This window comes from Plecotus auritus, assembly GCF_963455305.1.
Source record: "Plecotus auritus genome assembly, chromosome: X".
Classification (NCBI taxonomy): Eukaryota; Metazoa; Chordata; class Mammalia; order Chiroptera; family Vespertilionidae; genus Plecotus; species Plecotus auritus.
The window spans coordinates 15,944,417-15,960,667 of record NC_137784.1 but is presented as its reverse complement, the minus strand read 5'-3'; the positions used below and the strand labels follow the sequence as shown (position 1 = coordinate 15,960,667).

The 16,251-nt window shown below is 44.9% G+C and overlaps 1 protein-coding gene across 5 annotated transcripts in view; it reads left to right on the top strand.

Annotated features, from left to right (window-relative positions):
* Positions 1-9,977: 9,977 nt before the first annotated feature.
* ACOT9 (acyl-CoA thioesterase 9) overlaps positions 9,978-16,251 on the top strand; it is a 39,464-nt gene continuing 33,190 nt past the window's right edge. Inside the window, exon 1 of one of the 5 annotated variants that reach the window (XM_080653603.1) lies at positions 9,978-10,172. Coding sequence is in view for 4 of the 5 variants with exons in the window: in XM_080653600.1 (XP_080509726.1) it covers positions 10,153-10,172 (20 nt within the window). In the remaining variant the exon portion in view is untranslated. The remainder of the gene's footprint in view (positions 10,173-16,251) is intronic. The other 4 variants (XM_080653600.1, XM_080653602.1, XM_080653601.1 and 1 more) reach the window with 4 other exon arrangements.

Genomic DNA, 16,251 nt, shown 5'->3' with positions numbered 1-16,251 from the left:
TTTTACCTAGCTGTGTTTCTGAACTGCAAACCCTAAGACCTGAATAAATCTTATTCATTTATCTCTAGCCAAAGTCTCCAGACTCTCTGAGTTCATTCAACATGACCCATTGGGGGACTTTATGCTGCCTGAATCTGCAGCTTTGGGCTCTGCAGAGTTTGAGGTTCTGTTCACAAAGGGTCACACTCATGCCAATGCACATAGCAAGGGTCATTGAACTACAAGTATGGCTATTGCCAGGGCTTTGGATTCCTGTGTTCAAAGAATCACCATCTTGGCAGGGGTAATTGCCTTCAACCAGCAGGAGGATGTAAGACTGCTGTTATGCAATTGGGCAGGGAGGAATGTGTGTAGAACTCAGGTTGGTGTGTGTGTGTGTGTGTGTGTGTATTTATATATCCTATATAATAAAAGCCTAATATGCTAAGTGTCTGACCATTTGACTTTTTGACCAGTTGATATGATGTGCACTGACCATCAGGGAGCAGATGCTCCAACTAGTAGGTTAGCTTGCTGCTGGGATCCGGCCTATTGGGACTGGGCAAGATGGGCTGGACACACCCTGGAGCCCTCCCGTGGTCCCTCCCTGGCCCTGATCATGCACCGGTGGGGTCCCTCAGCCTGGCCTGCACCCTCTCGCAATCCGGGACCCCTCAGGGGATGTTGGAGAGCCGGTTTCAGCCCAATCCCTACAGGCCAGGCCAAGGGATCCCACTGGTACATGAATCCGTGCACCAGGCCTCTAGTTTATTATATTTATATAAATTTTTGGTGGGTGTGATAGGCAAAATAAAGGCCTCTCAAAGATGTCCCCATTCAAATCGCAGGAACCTGTCCATATCTTAGGTTACATAGCAAAGAGGTATTAAAGTTGTAGATGGAATTAAGGTTGCTAATCAGATGGATTTAAAGTAGGGAGATTATCCTGGTGAGCCCAGTGTAATCACATGAGTCATTAAAAGTGGAAGAGAGAGATCCTCAGCTGAGGTAGCTCAGTGGTTGAGCGTTGACCTATGAACCAGGAGGTCATGATTCGATTCCTGGTCAGGCCACATGCCTGGATTGCAGGCTAGATCCCCAGTGGGGGGCATGCAGGAGGCGGCCAATCAATGATTCTCTCTCATCATTGATGTTTCTATCTCTCCTTCTCCCTTTCTCTCTGAATATATATATATATATATATATATATATATATATATATATATATATGGAAGAGAGGGGGTCAGAGAGTCAGAGAGATATGTGAAGAAAGGCACAGAGAGATGCAATGTTGCTGGCTTTGAAGAGGGTGGAAGGGGGCCATGAACCAAGGGGTGCAGGTGGTCCCTAGAAGCTGGAAAGGGCAAGGAAATGGATTCTCCCCTAGAGCTTCAGGAAAGAACAGAGCCTTGGTGACACTTTGATTTTAGCCCCATGAGACCCATGTCAGACTTTTGACCTCCATAACTGTAAGATATAAATCTGTCTTGTTTTAAGCCACTAAGTTTCTGGTAATTTGTTACAGCAGCAATAGGAAACTAATATAGTGGGTGAAACTCAAAGGTATCCAAATCACATTGTCCAGCACCAATTCACTCTTGCTGTATCAGGGGTACTCTGCCTATTCCTCTATTAGAATATATGTCATTAAATTATACTGATTTGTTTCCACGTCTCTCTCTCTCTCTCTCTCTCTCTCTCTCTCTCTCTCTCTCTGGCTGTTTGCTTCTCCTGGTCCAGGACTGTGCCTTATTCATCTCTGTATTCTGAGTCTCTCAAATGTCACTGAATCTCTGTGTGTCCATGGTGGTGGCAGAGGAAGTGGGAAGCACATGGGGAGGAGACTCAATATGGTGGCATCAACATTAGAGAGGGGAAGCACAAGAACTGGTGGGTACTTATCCCATTGACGTTAGCTCTCTGTGGTGTGGGCTGGCAGAGTTTGGTACGCTGCAGGCACGGAGAGGTAGTGTCACAAGCAACTTGGTCTTGGCAGGGCTCTTGGTCCAGGACTGATTCAACAGAATTCTGAGCCTCCTGGATATGCCCCATCAACAGTGAACCCCTCTCTAACCCCTGCCACCCACTCCACCTCCTGCCACCCACAGTGTTTCTCAACTCATTGTTCCAGAATGGAAGCCACAGACTTCACTTAGATATGGAGCAGCTCCAATCACCAAAGTATTCAATCGGGTTTCCTGGGAGTGACACTTTCTCTAGTTTTCTAACACTAGACATTTGTACTTTGAAGGACCCTGAATGTACAGTTTACTAGCAAACCCAGACTCTAGCAGGCTTGGCTTGAGACATGTATTCCAGTCCATTAGAGCAGATTGCTCACAGTGTGTATGTGTGTGTGTGTGTGTGTGTGTGTGTGTGTGTGTGTGTGTGTGTGTATCTACACTGAGTGGCCAGATTATGATGATCTCTGAACGCATAATAATCTGGCCACTCAGTGTATATCCTATATAATAAAAGGCTAATATGCAAATTGTACCCTCGACCGGGAGTTCGACCAGCAGGCAGGCCGGCCAACCACCCATGTCCCCTCCCCAAGGCCAGGCTGGCTGGACCCCACCCATGCACGAATTCATGCACTGGGCCTCTAATACACACACACACACAATGAGTGACCAGATTATGATGATCTCTGAACGCATAATAACCTGGCCACTCAGTGTACTTATGTATAAGGGAAAGCTTGCAAATCTTGATATGTCAAGGGACCAGGAGATAGTGGCCCCCAGCCTCTGGCTAGTAAGTCCTCTGCTTCTTTCTAACTACCCACAATGCAGTTCTTATACATGGAAAAACCTTATTTTAAAATCCCAACTCTGTGGTCAGTCTACACTGAGTGGACAGATTATTATGCGTTCAGAGATCATCATAATCTGGCCACTCAGTGTATATATCTCTATCTATCTCCTCAGGGAAGCTTTACATGAGTTGCCAGGGCCATAGTGAGGGAGATGGAGGAGCTGAACAATGAATGGGGAGTGAGGAATTGTGGGTAATAGTAGGAACTGAAGTCAAGGAAGGAATGGCCATTTTTGAAGCAACTTTGTAGGTGTAAAATAAAGACCTTTTCTCCCTCCGGGCTTGACTTCTGCATCTCCAAAGATAAAGCCAAACAGAAACCATATGTGGTGTCTTGAGCAATGTGCTAATGAGTTACCTGTAAAAACCAACAAGGCAGCCGAAACCGGTTTGGCTCAGATAGAGCGTCGGCCTGTGGACTGAAGGGTTCCAGGTTCGATTCTGGTCAAGGGCACGTACCTTGGTTGCGGGCACATCCCCAGTAGGGGGTGTGCAGGAGGCAGCTGATCGATGTTTCTCTCTCATCGATGTTTCTAACTCTCTATCCCTCTCCCTCTCTGTAAAAAATCAATAAAATATATTTAAAAAAAACAACCAACGAGGCAGCCTAACAGTTCCATAAATATGCATAAAGATAAACCAGCTAGAACAACGCCAGGACTTCTGAAAACAAACTGATACTATCACCCTGTTTTTTTTTTGTTTTGTTTTGTTTTGTTTTTAAATATATTTTATTGATATTTTACAGAGAGGAAGGGAGAGGGATAGAGAGCTAGAAACATCGATGAGAGAGAAACATCGATCAGCTGCCTCCTGCACACCTCCCACTGGGGATGTGCCCGCAACCAAGGTACATGCCCTTGACCGGAATCGAACCCGGGACCCTTCAGTCCGCAGGCCGACGCTCTATCCACTGAGCCAAACCGGTTTCGGCTATCACCCTGTTTTTGTGTGGTCCCATCTCCAGATAGCACAAAACACAAATTTTTTAAAAATATATCGCCCTAACCGGTTTGGCTCAGTGGATAGAGCGTCAGCCTGCGGACTGAAGGGTCCCAGGTTTGATTCCAGTCAAGGGCATGTACCTTGGTTGCGGGCACATCCCCAGTAGGGGGTGTGCAGGAGGCAGCTGATTGATGTTTCTCTCGAATCAATGTTTCTGACTATCCCTCTCCCTTCCTCTCTGTAAAAACATCAATAAAATATTTTTTTAAATAAAAAATATATATACAATGAGTGGCCAGATTATGATCTCTGAACACATAATAATCTGGCCACTCAGTATGTGTGTGTGTATGTGTGTGTGTGTGTGTGTGTGTGTGTGTGTGTGTGTATATATATATATATATATATATATATATATATATATATATATATCTCGGAGGCCTGGTGCATGAATTCGTGCATGGGTGGGGTCCGGCCAGCCTGGCCAGGGGGAGGGGACATGGGCAGTTGGCCGGCCTGCCTGCTGGTCGAACTCCTGGTCGAGGGGACAATTTGCATATTAGCCTTTTATTATATAGGATATACACTGAGTGGCCAGATTATTATGCGTTCAGAGATCATCAAAATCTGGCCACTCAGTGTATGTTTTATTGATTTTAGAAAGAAAGGAAGAGAGCGGAGAGAGAGAGAGAGGTGTGAGTGAGAAACATTAATTAGTTGCCTCCTGCAGGCCGCCAATGGGAACAAAGCCTGCAACTGGGAATCAAACCAGTGCTTTTTTGGTGCAGGGGACGATGCTCCAACTAACTGAGCCACACTGGCCAGGGCACAAAATACAAATTTACACCTCAAAGTATGTTATGCAAATTTAAACTAGCATGATTTTAGCATTTTTTAAAAAATATATTTTATTGATATTTCACAGAGAGGAAGGGAGAGGGATAGAGAGCCAGAAACATCGATGAGAGAGAAACATCGATCAGCCGCCTCCTGCACACCTCCCACTGGGGATGTGCCCACAACCAAGGTACATGCCCCTGACCGGAATCGAACCCGGGACCCTTCAGTCCGCAGGCTGACACTCTATCCACTGAGCCAAACCGGTTTCGGCTGATTTTAGCATTTATAAAATATACAAATCTTCACTATAAAGTTTCAAAAGCTTGTGTGCACTCTGAAACATGATATTTTGCAGAGCTGGTGAAGTATGTTTACACTCTGATCCCTGCATCCTGGTGCAGCTGTCATTGTATTGGAGGTACTTTTTGGTTTTCCTTGGGCTGAGAGACAGCAGGGTTCGCACACTGGCCCAGCTGAACAGGCTGCCCTGGAGTCTGAAGGAAGGCTCTTTTTCCCAGCCGGGATTGTAGCAGTTGGGGTGGTGTGAAAAAAATGATGAACAGTGGGGTGGGCAAGAGAATGGGGAGACATAGGATGCAGAGTGAGGAATGAATGGAAGAGAACTTAAATTGTTGGAGAAAGTGGCTTAAGTGGGAGGCAGGGTGGGCATGACAGGGTGAAGACTGTAAGGTTAGGCATGGGTAGGGGAAGCAGCCATTGAAATATTACCACTTTTAAGCCCTATTTTATTGAAAGAGGCATCTTTATTGAAGATGACACCCTGAAATGAAGATGTCCTATTCCTAAAGAGGCCCTCTGATCCCCTGTCACTAATAGCATGACATGTCGTGAATACTTGCCATTTTTAAGCAAGAAGAAATGGTTAGAGGAAAAAGAGCATTGCTAAAGACACAAACCTTTCAGTACTTGGGTTCTGGGAGCTGCCATAAAAGTGGAGCTTAGAAAAGGCAGGGATGCCCTGACCGGTTTGGCTCAGAGGATAAAGCGTCGGCCTGCGAACTCAAGGGTCCCAGGTTCGATTCTGGTCAAGGGCATGTACCTTGGTTGCAGGCACATCCCCAGTAGGAGGTGTGCAGGAGGCAGTTGATTGATGTTTCTCTCTCATCGATGTTTCTTTTTTTTTTTTTTTTTAAATATATTTTATTGATATTTCACAGAGAGGAAGGGAGAGGGATAGAGAGCTAGAAACATCAATGAGAGAGAAACATCGATCAGCTGCCTCCTGCACACCTTCCACTGAGGATGTGCCCGCAACCAAGGCACACGCCCCTGACCGGAATCGAACCCGGGACCCTTCAGTCCGCAGGCTGACGCTCTATCCACTGAGCCAAACCGGTTTCGGCTCATCGATGTTTCTAACTCTCTATCCCTCTTCCTTCCTCTCTGTAAAAAATCAATAAAATATATATTTAAAAAAAAGAAGAAAAGGCAGGGAAAGTGATAAAAATCACTGCCATTTCCAAATCACCTGGCTTGGGTTTCACTTCTGTTGGAGCAAGTGGGTAAAATATTAAGGATTTATGTAATAGTTCACTGGTCTTTCCAGTTTTGTTTTTTTTTTAACATTGAGAGGGAAAATACCTTTCCATTGTTTCCTCCTCCCTCTCCCAACTTTATTCTATATCCTTTTGTATAATCTCTATAATCTGGGAAATAAGATAATTTAAAAATATATTTTTATTGATTTGAGAGAGAGAGAGAGAGAGAGAGAGAGAGAGAGAGAGAGAGAGAGGAAAGGAGAGGGAGAGGGAGAGGGAGAGGAAGAGAGAAACATCGATGTGTGAGAGAGAAGCATCAATTGGCTGCCTCCTACACTCCCCCGACTAGGGATCAAGCCTGCAACCACGGCAGGTGCCCTGACCCAGAATAGAACTGGTGACAACTCAGTGCATGGAATGACACTCAACCAACTGAGCCACACTGGCCAGGGCAAGCTAATGTTTTACAGTGGTTTCTCATTCTTATGTAATTATAGCATGAATACGTTTGTTTGAAAGTTAATGACATTTCCAAGAACATTTCCTACCTGATTAGATATCCAAAAGTATATATGATTCAGCAGCCCAAGGTAAGATGGTTACTACTTTTCATAATTCTAAATGGAACTGACAACACATATTAGTAGGTTTTATTTGATTTGATACTTTTACTTGTGATAATGACATTGATAATATCTTATGTATCTGTCCAAGTATGGTTAGGTGCCTTTTATTTTATTTTAATGATACATTTGATGCCAGCTCTGTTTTCCTGGCACCATATCATAATAGAACTATCTATATATATAAAAGCCTATGCAACTGTTCGACTGGTCACTATGATGTGCACTGACCACCAGGGGATAGATGCTCAATGCAGGAGCTGCCCCCTGGTGGTCACTGTGCTACCACAGCTGACCAACGGGTGCCAGCAAGCTTACCGAGCGGCAGAGCTACGGTGGCAGGTGCAGCGGGGCTGGGATGACAGGAGCAGCAGGCAGGAGTGGCAGGCAGCGTTGGACTGCCAGTTTCGGCCTGATCCCCGCAGGCCACGCCGAGGGAGCCTACCGGTGTATGAATTCGTGCACCGGGCCTCTAGTTGGAACATAACAGGAAACAATAAAGGTGGGGCGGAGAATCTGTTACAGTGATTCTCACCACTAGACAACTGTTGCATGTTTCCTGGTCTGATTTTGTGACCACTTTGTCTTCTAATCCCTGCTATCTAAAATTTGGTATAGTGTATGTGCTTTACACACACACACACACACACACACACACACACAGAACTCAGGGTTGCTAAGCTGTTTTAAGAATTAATGCATGCTGCCAGTTGAGATAACCGTAAACACATGGATGAATGCTAGGCAGCTAGGTTTTAGCTGGGGTTCTCCAAGCTTAGGACTGAGGTATGTGAGCTAAGTGATAAGATCATTTCCCCCTCTTTAAATAACACCTGCAGTGGACATCTATAAGATTGGCTGCTTGGTACTCTTTTTTAAAAAAAATACATATTTTATTGATTTCAGAGAGGGAGAGGAAGAGAGAGATAGAACCATCAATGATGAGAGAGAATCATTAACGGCCGCCTCCTGCACGCCCCACACTGAGGATCGAGCCCACAACCCGGGCATTGCCCTGACCAGGAATCAAACTGCGACCTCCTGGTTCATAGGTTGACGCTCAACCACTGAGCCACGCCAGCTGGGCGCTTGGTACTCTTTTTCCTAAAAGTGCTTAATATCCCCGTCACAGTGGCTACTTATGGAAATAGCCATGTCAGTAGATTCTGACCTGGCAATGGGTCTGGGTTGAGGGGGTTTCTGAGAAGTCAAATGGGCCAATCATAAGACCTTTCCCTGCTGCCACAGGCAACCAGTCCAGGGGGGTTGCAATGCGTCAGAGCGTCGTTGCAGATGCTGGGGATGCAACAACAGTGATAAAAAAAATTCCTGTCTTTTGGGGGCTTACCTTGCAGGAAAGGAAAACAAGTCAGCAAGCAAGTTAGCAAATAACATTTCAAACGTAGACCTTTTGGGCCAATGAATCTCTTCTCAGGACTTTCCGTACTTAAGATGCAGATTTTGGGGTCAATACCTATGCACGTGACTGTGGTTGTAAGATGGAGCTTCTTTTGTCACACGCAGAAAGCCATTATAAAGAAGAAAAGAGAATGAAGCCAGTGCACAAAGGAGTGCCTGCTTCCAGCTATTCCAGTCCAAATTGATACTGTTTACACACCAGTGAGAATACGTCTGGCTGGAAGGTGACTTGATTGCACACAAATTATAAGCTTTCCGTACTCATTGTTATACCATCTATGTAACCTGGAAAATTCTCTTGAACTTAATTTTTCTCCCTGAACTTCCCATCACCTCAACCAAAAAGTTCAAATAAAAACAAAAAACCCGAAGAGTATAATTCAATAAAATATTTATTGCACTGTGTTAGGTGTGGCAGAATATAAAGAAGTATCGCTGACACAAAGCAAAACAAAACCATCACCGAACAGGTGCAGGCAATCTGAACCAAAATAAAGGAGACATCCCTGCAGGCCAAAAGGAGAGTCTTCTGGATGCCAGACTGATCAAAGGGAAAAATGGGTGAAGACGAAAGAGAAAGCCAAAGACCATGTCCCATTTGTAATTATGAAATTATTTTTATGTTAATCCACACCCGAGGATATCTTTTTCCATTGATTTTTAGCAACCGAGGTACGTGTCCTTGACCAGAATTGAACCCGCAACTATTCAGTCCACAGGCCTACACTAACCACTGAGCAACCCGGCTAAGGCTAAAATGATTTTTTAAAAAAAGCCTGCTTACTCAGGCTGGTGTGGCTCAGTTGGTTAAGTGCCATCCCATGCACCAGGAGATCCCCAGTTCAATCCCAAGTCAGGGCACATACCCTGGTTATCGGCTGGATCCCCAGTAGGCAGTTGATTGATGTTTCTAAGTCTCCCTTCCCCTCTCTGAAATCAATACAGACATATTAAGAGAATGAAAAGCCAGTTTAATTAAAATTGGCACATTTTTGGTAAGCATGGGGTATCAGAAGAAACACACAACATGGACCCTGCCTTCTAAGAAATTACCATCTTCTCGAAAGACACCCTCTCATTACCTTATTTTATTTCCTCTTTAGACCACTTTCCTACGTTTGAAATGTTATTTGTTAACTTGCTTGCTGACTTATTTTCCTTTTCTGCCAGGGAAGCCCCCAAAAAGGCAGAAATTCTTGTTAAATCAGTTTTGTTGCATCCCCAGCATCTGCAACGACGCTCTGGTGCATTGCAAACAGCCCAGTAATAATTCGTTGAATGAAATGCAGAATAAGGTCCTACGGTAAAATCAGAAGGGCGTGACCTTTAATTTCTCTAGCCCGGCCTAGATCTCCAATTTGCCCAGGCCGAGATTAGAAGAGGAACGGATTTTTTTCCCCTTTAGGGCAGTGGTTCTCAACCTTTGCTTACATTAGCATCACCTGGGGCTCCTTTAGACACATCCTTAAGGTTAAGGCCACACCCCTGACTTAACTAAATCAAGTCTCCAGAGGTGGGGCCCAGGCATCAGTAGTTTGGAAAAATGCCTGGAAGATGACAACGTACAGCTAAGAACAAGATGGATGGGGAGCCGAGGCGTGGCCGTCAAAGTCGCGCGGCTTTCAGCGAAGGGGGATAATGGGGACACGCTCTAAGACCTGGCAGCACTTCGCCCCCACCTCACACCCCGGCCACGCTCCGCGGTGCATTTAATCCACAATGGCGGGGTTAAACCGGCCCGAGGCTGTTTGAGTGGGAAGCTCCACGGAGACGGACGCCAGTTTCCCGCCAATGAGCTGAGCTGCAGGCCTAGCGTGGCCCCGCCCCCCTGGCAGCGAGGCCCCGCCCCCAGGCCGCGTGGGTGGAGGGGTCCGCCCCCGGGCGGCCGGGCTGCCGGGGTGCGGTCGGTCTGGGAAGCGAGTTTTGGTCTCTGTGGCACTCGCTGTCGCACTCGCTCTCGCACTTTTCCTCGCTTCTGCTTCCCTCCGCCGGGTCCGGGTCTCTGGTCACGTGCACAGCGGCAGAGCGCGATGAGGCCTGTAGCGCTGCGGTAGGTGACTGGGGGACCTGACGTGGCTTCAGTTTGGGGGCGCCCACGCCTGCCAGCGGCGCTGCTTAGCGGGCCCGGGCGGAAGCACCGGATTGGCGGCGGGCGGCACTAATGCGTAGGCATTTGGGCAGAAAGTGAGGCCGGAAGGAAAAGGGCACCCGCCTGCCGGGACAACGCCGGGACCGGGTGCGCCCCCGGCCTGGGGTGGGGCACCGCGCGCCCCACCTTAGCGTCTTGTGGCTTTGAGTGTGATATTAATAGCGAAGCGGCACTTTAAGGGAGGAAGTTGGGTGTTCCCTGAAATTCCTTTACGTTTGCTCATCCAGGGTGTGGTTTGGGGGGGATAGCCCCTTATCAGAAAGCTGGTATTTGGAGTCCCATATCACCTTTTCGGCCCTTTGCCCTCCTTTGGAGAACATTTTTAGGGTTAAGTGCTTTGGCCTACTTGGACTCAGACTTAAGTGTGTTGTAATGTAGGGTACTTACTGGGCTCTCAGGACTGTATGACGAGGACCCCTGGTGCTGATTGCGACTTTACCTTTAATGAGCAGCAAGGCAAGGGGCGGACTTTGATTGGGTCACTTGGATGAAGAGGATGCTATTTTGTAAATGGCATCATCCCAGCTTACCCAGTTGAGGCCTTAGGCTTTAGATTTCAGGGTGTCTGGCTCTCTCCCAAATCCCTTCACTGGAGCCCTCCAGCTGTTCAAGTTCTTTCTGCCTGTCTGGGTCCCAGGGGGCCCTTCACCGTTCTAGCTTCTGGAATCATCCAGCTACAGTTGCCCCGCCCGTCCCCTGTGGTGTGGCCCACAGTGCTTCTGACAGTGATTCCCCCTCAATTCTCTTGGGGGTCCTGGTTCTCTCTCAGGGGGTCTCTGTGGACCTTGCTATCACTTGAGAAAAGCTCTCTCTGTGTGTGTCTCTTGTTTATAGCACTTAAAAAGCACCCTCTTTTATACTATTTGAAGACAGGTTTAAAGTCAGGTTCAAAGAAGGACCATAGCTGGGGGGGAAAGGGGGTCATATGTAATACTTTCAACAATAAAGATTAAAAAATAAAAAAGAAGGACCACAGTTGGACATCATGTGAAAGGCCCTCTACAAACTCCACAGTCTTGCCCATGTGCCTTCTTCCAGGAAGCCTTTCTTGATCTCTCCCCCAATTTGGAAGTCCGCTTTCTTTGCAATGAACACACATAAATTTGCATTCCTTTCTCATGAGTCCTATTGAATCCCAAGAAGGTACTCCTTAGTGCCTAAGAGAAGAGTTCCTCAATGAATATGGACTGTCCGAGATGATTAGGTTATTTGACTGGTGAGCAATCTTTGTAGCTTCTTTTCCTTCCACTCACAAAATAGCCACCTGAATTTGTTTATGTCTAAATTTAAGCATTCCTTCAGAGTGGCGGGCAAGAATGGTGTTGCCTGTTATTGCACTGAAAATTCTTCCCAGACACCCACCCTAAGCTTGGGATCCAGAACAGAGCCATGACACTTCTGACTCCTTAAGAAAGCGGTGGAGAGCTTGGGCTCCTTACCTTGGAAAGATTCAATCAGGGAGCGCTAGGGCCTGAGTTTCCCCAAAGCCTTTTGACAGTTTCTTCTAAAGGCCTAGGGATTTTGCTCTAAAACGCCTGAAGTCGTTTCAGGGAATAAGCCAGTTACTGTGGGGTGCCTGGGTGTTGGGCAATGATTAAATCATTCTCCCTCTCCCTTTTCCTCACTACTGCATATATAAAGGGAAGTAGCTGAGATTGTGAAAAGAGCAACTGCATATGTGCCTGTGCGTGTACGTACATATGTACATATGGAAGAGGGATCAGAAGAACTGGGCTCTCTCTAGTTGACTGGCTCTGGGAAAAGTCATCTAATTCTTTGAACCTCAGGTTTTTCAGGAGGTTGATCTGAATTAGAATTTTTAAATATAAGGGCCTATGAGGGTGTCAAAAGGGGGTGGTCTGTGAACCTTCTGAAATAGTATGTACTATTTTTATATATCCATATTCATCAGATTATCAGTAGATAGAATACTGAATTGGAAGTTATAAGCTGAATGTTCAAGAGCAATAGAAATTTGTTATACCATATTTTGATTAGTATAGTCAACAATTTTTTAAAGTATTCAAGTTATGCCTTTGTTCTATTACAGGGATATATCTCCAAATTCGTTAAGGCAATATACAAAGAGCAGGGCTGCAGGACCACAGTTTTCCAAATAATTTGTCTCAAGTGTTTCTCTATGTCCATCAACTCCATTTGATTCTCAATTCAGACATGGCCCATCATAGAGACTAGCTTATGCTTTCTAAATTTCTAGTCCTTTTTTACTTTTAGGGGAGACTTTGGAGGCTTTCTAAATTTCTAGTCCTTTTTTACTTTTAGGGGAGACTTTGGAGAAGTATGACTTTCTGCAATAGTAATAGCTGATGTAGGTGTTTTTTTTTGTTGTTTTTTTTTTTGTGTGTGTGTGTGTGTTTTGAGGACTTTGCCAGTGTATCAGGCATACTTCTAAGGGGTTAACATAATAACTTCTTTATCCTTATGACAATCCTATGGGATAAGTACTATTATTATCCCAATTTTACAGATGAGGAAACTGAAGCTCAGAGAGGTCAGATAACTTGCCCAAGGTCACTCTGCTAACAAACAGCATGTTCAGCCTCTTAACCTCTGTACTGTACTGCCTCTCACTCAGGCAGCATGGGATGGTTTTCATCACTCTTCAGAAAATGCTGTCTCTTGGGGTAACAAAACAAAAATGCTTATGTATATGTGTATTTACACAGTTTATGAGATGTTTATATACCTCCCATTAGTTTGTGATGCATATCTACACTAATAAAAGAGTAAGATGAAAATTGACCGTATCTTCGTGACACCCACCAGCCAATCAGGAGTGAGTATGCAAATTAACCCAACAAAAATGGCGGGTTAATTTGCATACACAGGCGCCAAGCGGCCGGGGGTGGGGCGGTATGCTTGCATTGTTGCAATGGTGACGATGCAGGCGTTTCGCACCGCCCCAGCCGCTCCGGGCCTCTGGGCAGTGTGGGAAGGCAGAAAGGCGGCTCTAGCCGAAGCAAAGGTGGTGTCGACAGCCAGGATAAGGAAGGCCCATTCTTGCATGAATCTTCGTGCATCAGGCCTCTAGTTCAGTATATTTAGCTACTCAGAGTCAGGTCTTATTTCTTATATTGGGAGCATCTATTGCATCTATTATAACTGCTAGTTAATATTTTGAGGGAATGATTTTTTGCTTTCAGCTAATAGTAGCAATGAGAAATATTGTAACCGAAATCAAGGTTCGGCTGCCTGTCGCCATGAAAGCCATACTCATGAGGCAGATGCTGGTGAGAAAGGAAAGAGGTTTATTCAGGTGTTGGCCACTTTTGTCCAAAGCCCATCTTCACACCTTAGCGCAGGCAGAGGTTTTTATAAGGAGGGAGAGGGAAAGCAGAACAAAGAGATCAAGGGGAGGAGGTTGAAAAGTTCTCTACATGCAGGCGAACACAGTTCATTCTGTTCAAGTGATGGTCTGCTATGTGTCATCCCGGTTTTTGTCATCCTGGTTTTACATCATCCTGGTTTTACTGTTGAAGGTCAGCAATTCTAGAGCTGGGATGACTGAAGGTCAGAGTCTCTATCTTCTGAAGTTAGTTCCTAGGATTTGTATACAAACACTAGAGGCCCGTTGCACGAAGATTCGTGCAATAGGCCTTCCTTCCCCTGGCTGCCGGCACCGGTTTTCCTCTGGCACCTGGGACTCAGGCCTTCGCTCCGGCCGCAGCGGAGAAGCCAAGCCTCTTCAGTCTTCAGTCTTCAGTCTTCAGTCTTCACTCGGGCCAGAGCCTTCAGTCTTCACTCCATGCCTGCATATGCAAATTAACGCGCCATCTTTGTTGGGTTAATGTGCATACTCCTGGTTGGCTGGTGGGAGTTGCGGAAGTACGGTCAATTTGAATATTTTTCTTTTATTCTTGTAGATGCTGTTTACCTATAAGCTACATATTAGTCTGAGTCAGCATTTACAGAAACAATGTCAGAACAATGGTGGGGTGAGTTACAGTTGCCCACTGTTACAATATTAGCTTTCTCCAGTGAGCTTTTTAAAATCCAATACATTCAGTTGCAGAATGCTAGTGTCTGAGAAGGCAGAATGAAGGACTGTTTCCTTCAATAAGGGATTTGAACCTTCAGAAAATACATAAAGTGAAATAGTGAGAACAAAAGAAAATGCAGGTCATGTTCTAAGAAAATGCAAATTAGAAGGTCAAGACTTAGAAGACTGAAATATTAATATATGTATAAAAGTATAGAAGTGGAAGGTTTATTGTGAAAAAAAATAAAGCCAAAATATATAAGGTAGAGAGACTTATTACTTATTTGATTAAAGAATAAACACAAGGCCCGGCTGGCATGGCTCAGTGGTTGTGTCAGCCTGTGAACCAGGAGGTCACGGGTTTGATTCCTGGTCAGGGCACATGCCTAGGTTGCAGGCTCAATACCCAGTGTGGGGTGTACAGGAGGCAGCCGATCAATGATTCTCTCTCATCACTGATGTTTCTATCTCTCTCTCCCTCTCCCTTCCTCTCTGAAATCAATAAAAATATATTTTAAAAAAAGAATAAACACAAAACCCAACCCCCAAACACTCCAGCAAGTGTTCTGCTCTTAGTGGACCAGCAGGGATTGTATTACAACTAGTGTGATGACTGTATGGCTAAGGAGTTACATGTAGGTCTTACCAAATATTTTTACTGAGAGACTTTTCCTGAATGCTGTATATAATTCTGGAGAGGAATCTATAGTGAAGTTGGGCTCTAAAGAAAATTAAAAATATACTTTATGTTGGCGGGGGAGTCATCACTTGTTCTGGTACTAGGTAGTAAGAATTTACTAGTAACTTGAGTTAGAGTAACAGTATTTAGGGATCATGACCTCTTCAATACCTTGTCTTCTTTACCTGTGCTCTCAACAGATCAGTTTGTCAGTCCCTGATACTATATATGTGTTACTCGTGATATGACAGTGTATGGCTAGGAGTCAACACCGAAAGCAATAGTGAATAAAAACCAACTTAAATAACTTATTTTGGGAGAACAGGGTAGGCACATTTGGATAATTAGCTTTTATTTTATTTCATTGGGGATTAGAAAATTTCTGCCTAAGTGCAATAAATACTGTCTTTGAATCTGGAAAGGGTTAATTCTCTTTTCAAAATTGATAAACTTATAATTGGGTTTAGCTTATCTGTTGAGGAAATATGGTGTGATAATGAAAAAAAATATATGTTCATAATTATTTATTCATTTACCAAATCAATTCTGGACTTCTGAAGCTAATAAAATAGAAAGAGCAAGAATAAATCCATTAAACCTGGTTGATATCTTTTATGTGTTTTGTAACTAGATACCTAATTGGTCTCTGTGCTCAATAAATATTTACTCTGAGCCCTGGCCAGTGTGGCTCAGTTGGTTGAGTGTTGTCCTGTGTACGGAAAGGTTGCCAGTTCAGTTCCTGGTTAGGGCACATGCCTGGGTTGTGGGCTCAATCCCCAGAAGGGGGCATGGAAGAGGCAGCTGATTCATGTCTTGCTTTCTCTCCCTCTCTTTTCCTCTCTCTGTAAAAAATCAATAAAAATATTTTTTTAATCCTCACCCAAGGATATTTTTCCATTGAGTTTTTAGGGAGAGTGGAAGAGAGAAGGAAAGAGAGAAACATTGATGTGAGAGAAACACATTGATTGGTTGATGGTTGGGAGGAGCCTGCAACCAAGGTATGTGCCCTTGACCAGAATCGAACCTGGGACCCTTTGGTCTGCAGGCTGATGCTCTATCCACTGAGCCAAACCGGCTAGGGCCAATAAAAATATTTTTAAAAAAGAAACAAGAAAAAATGTTTACTCTGAGACTAATGGGTGCCAGAGGAGAGGGGTTTGGGGGACTGGGTGATGAGGGTGAAGGGACTGAGAAGTACAAATTTGTAGTTACAAAATAGTCACAGGATATAAAGTATAGCAAAGCAAATATAGTCAATATTATTGTAATAACTATGTATCGTGGGTACTGAAAATACCAGG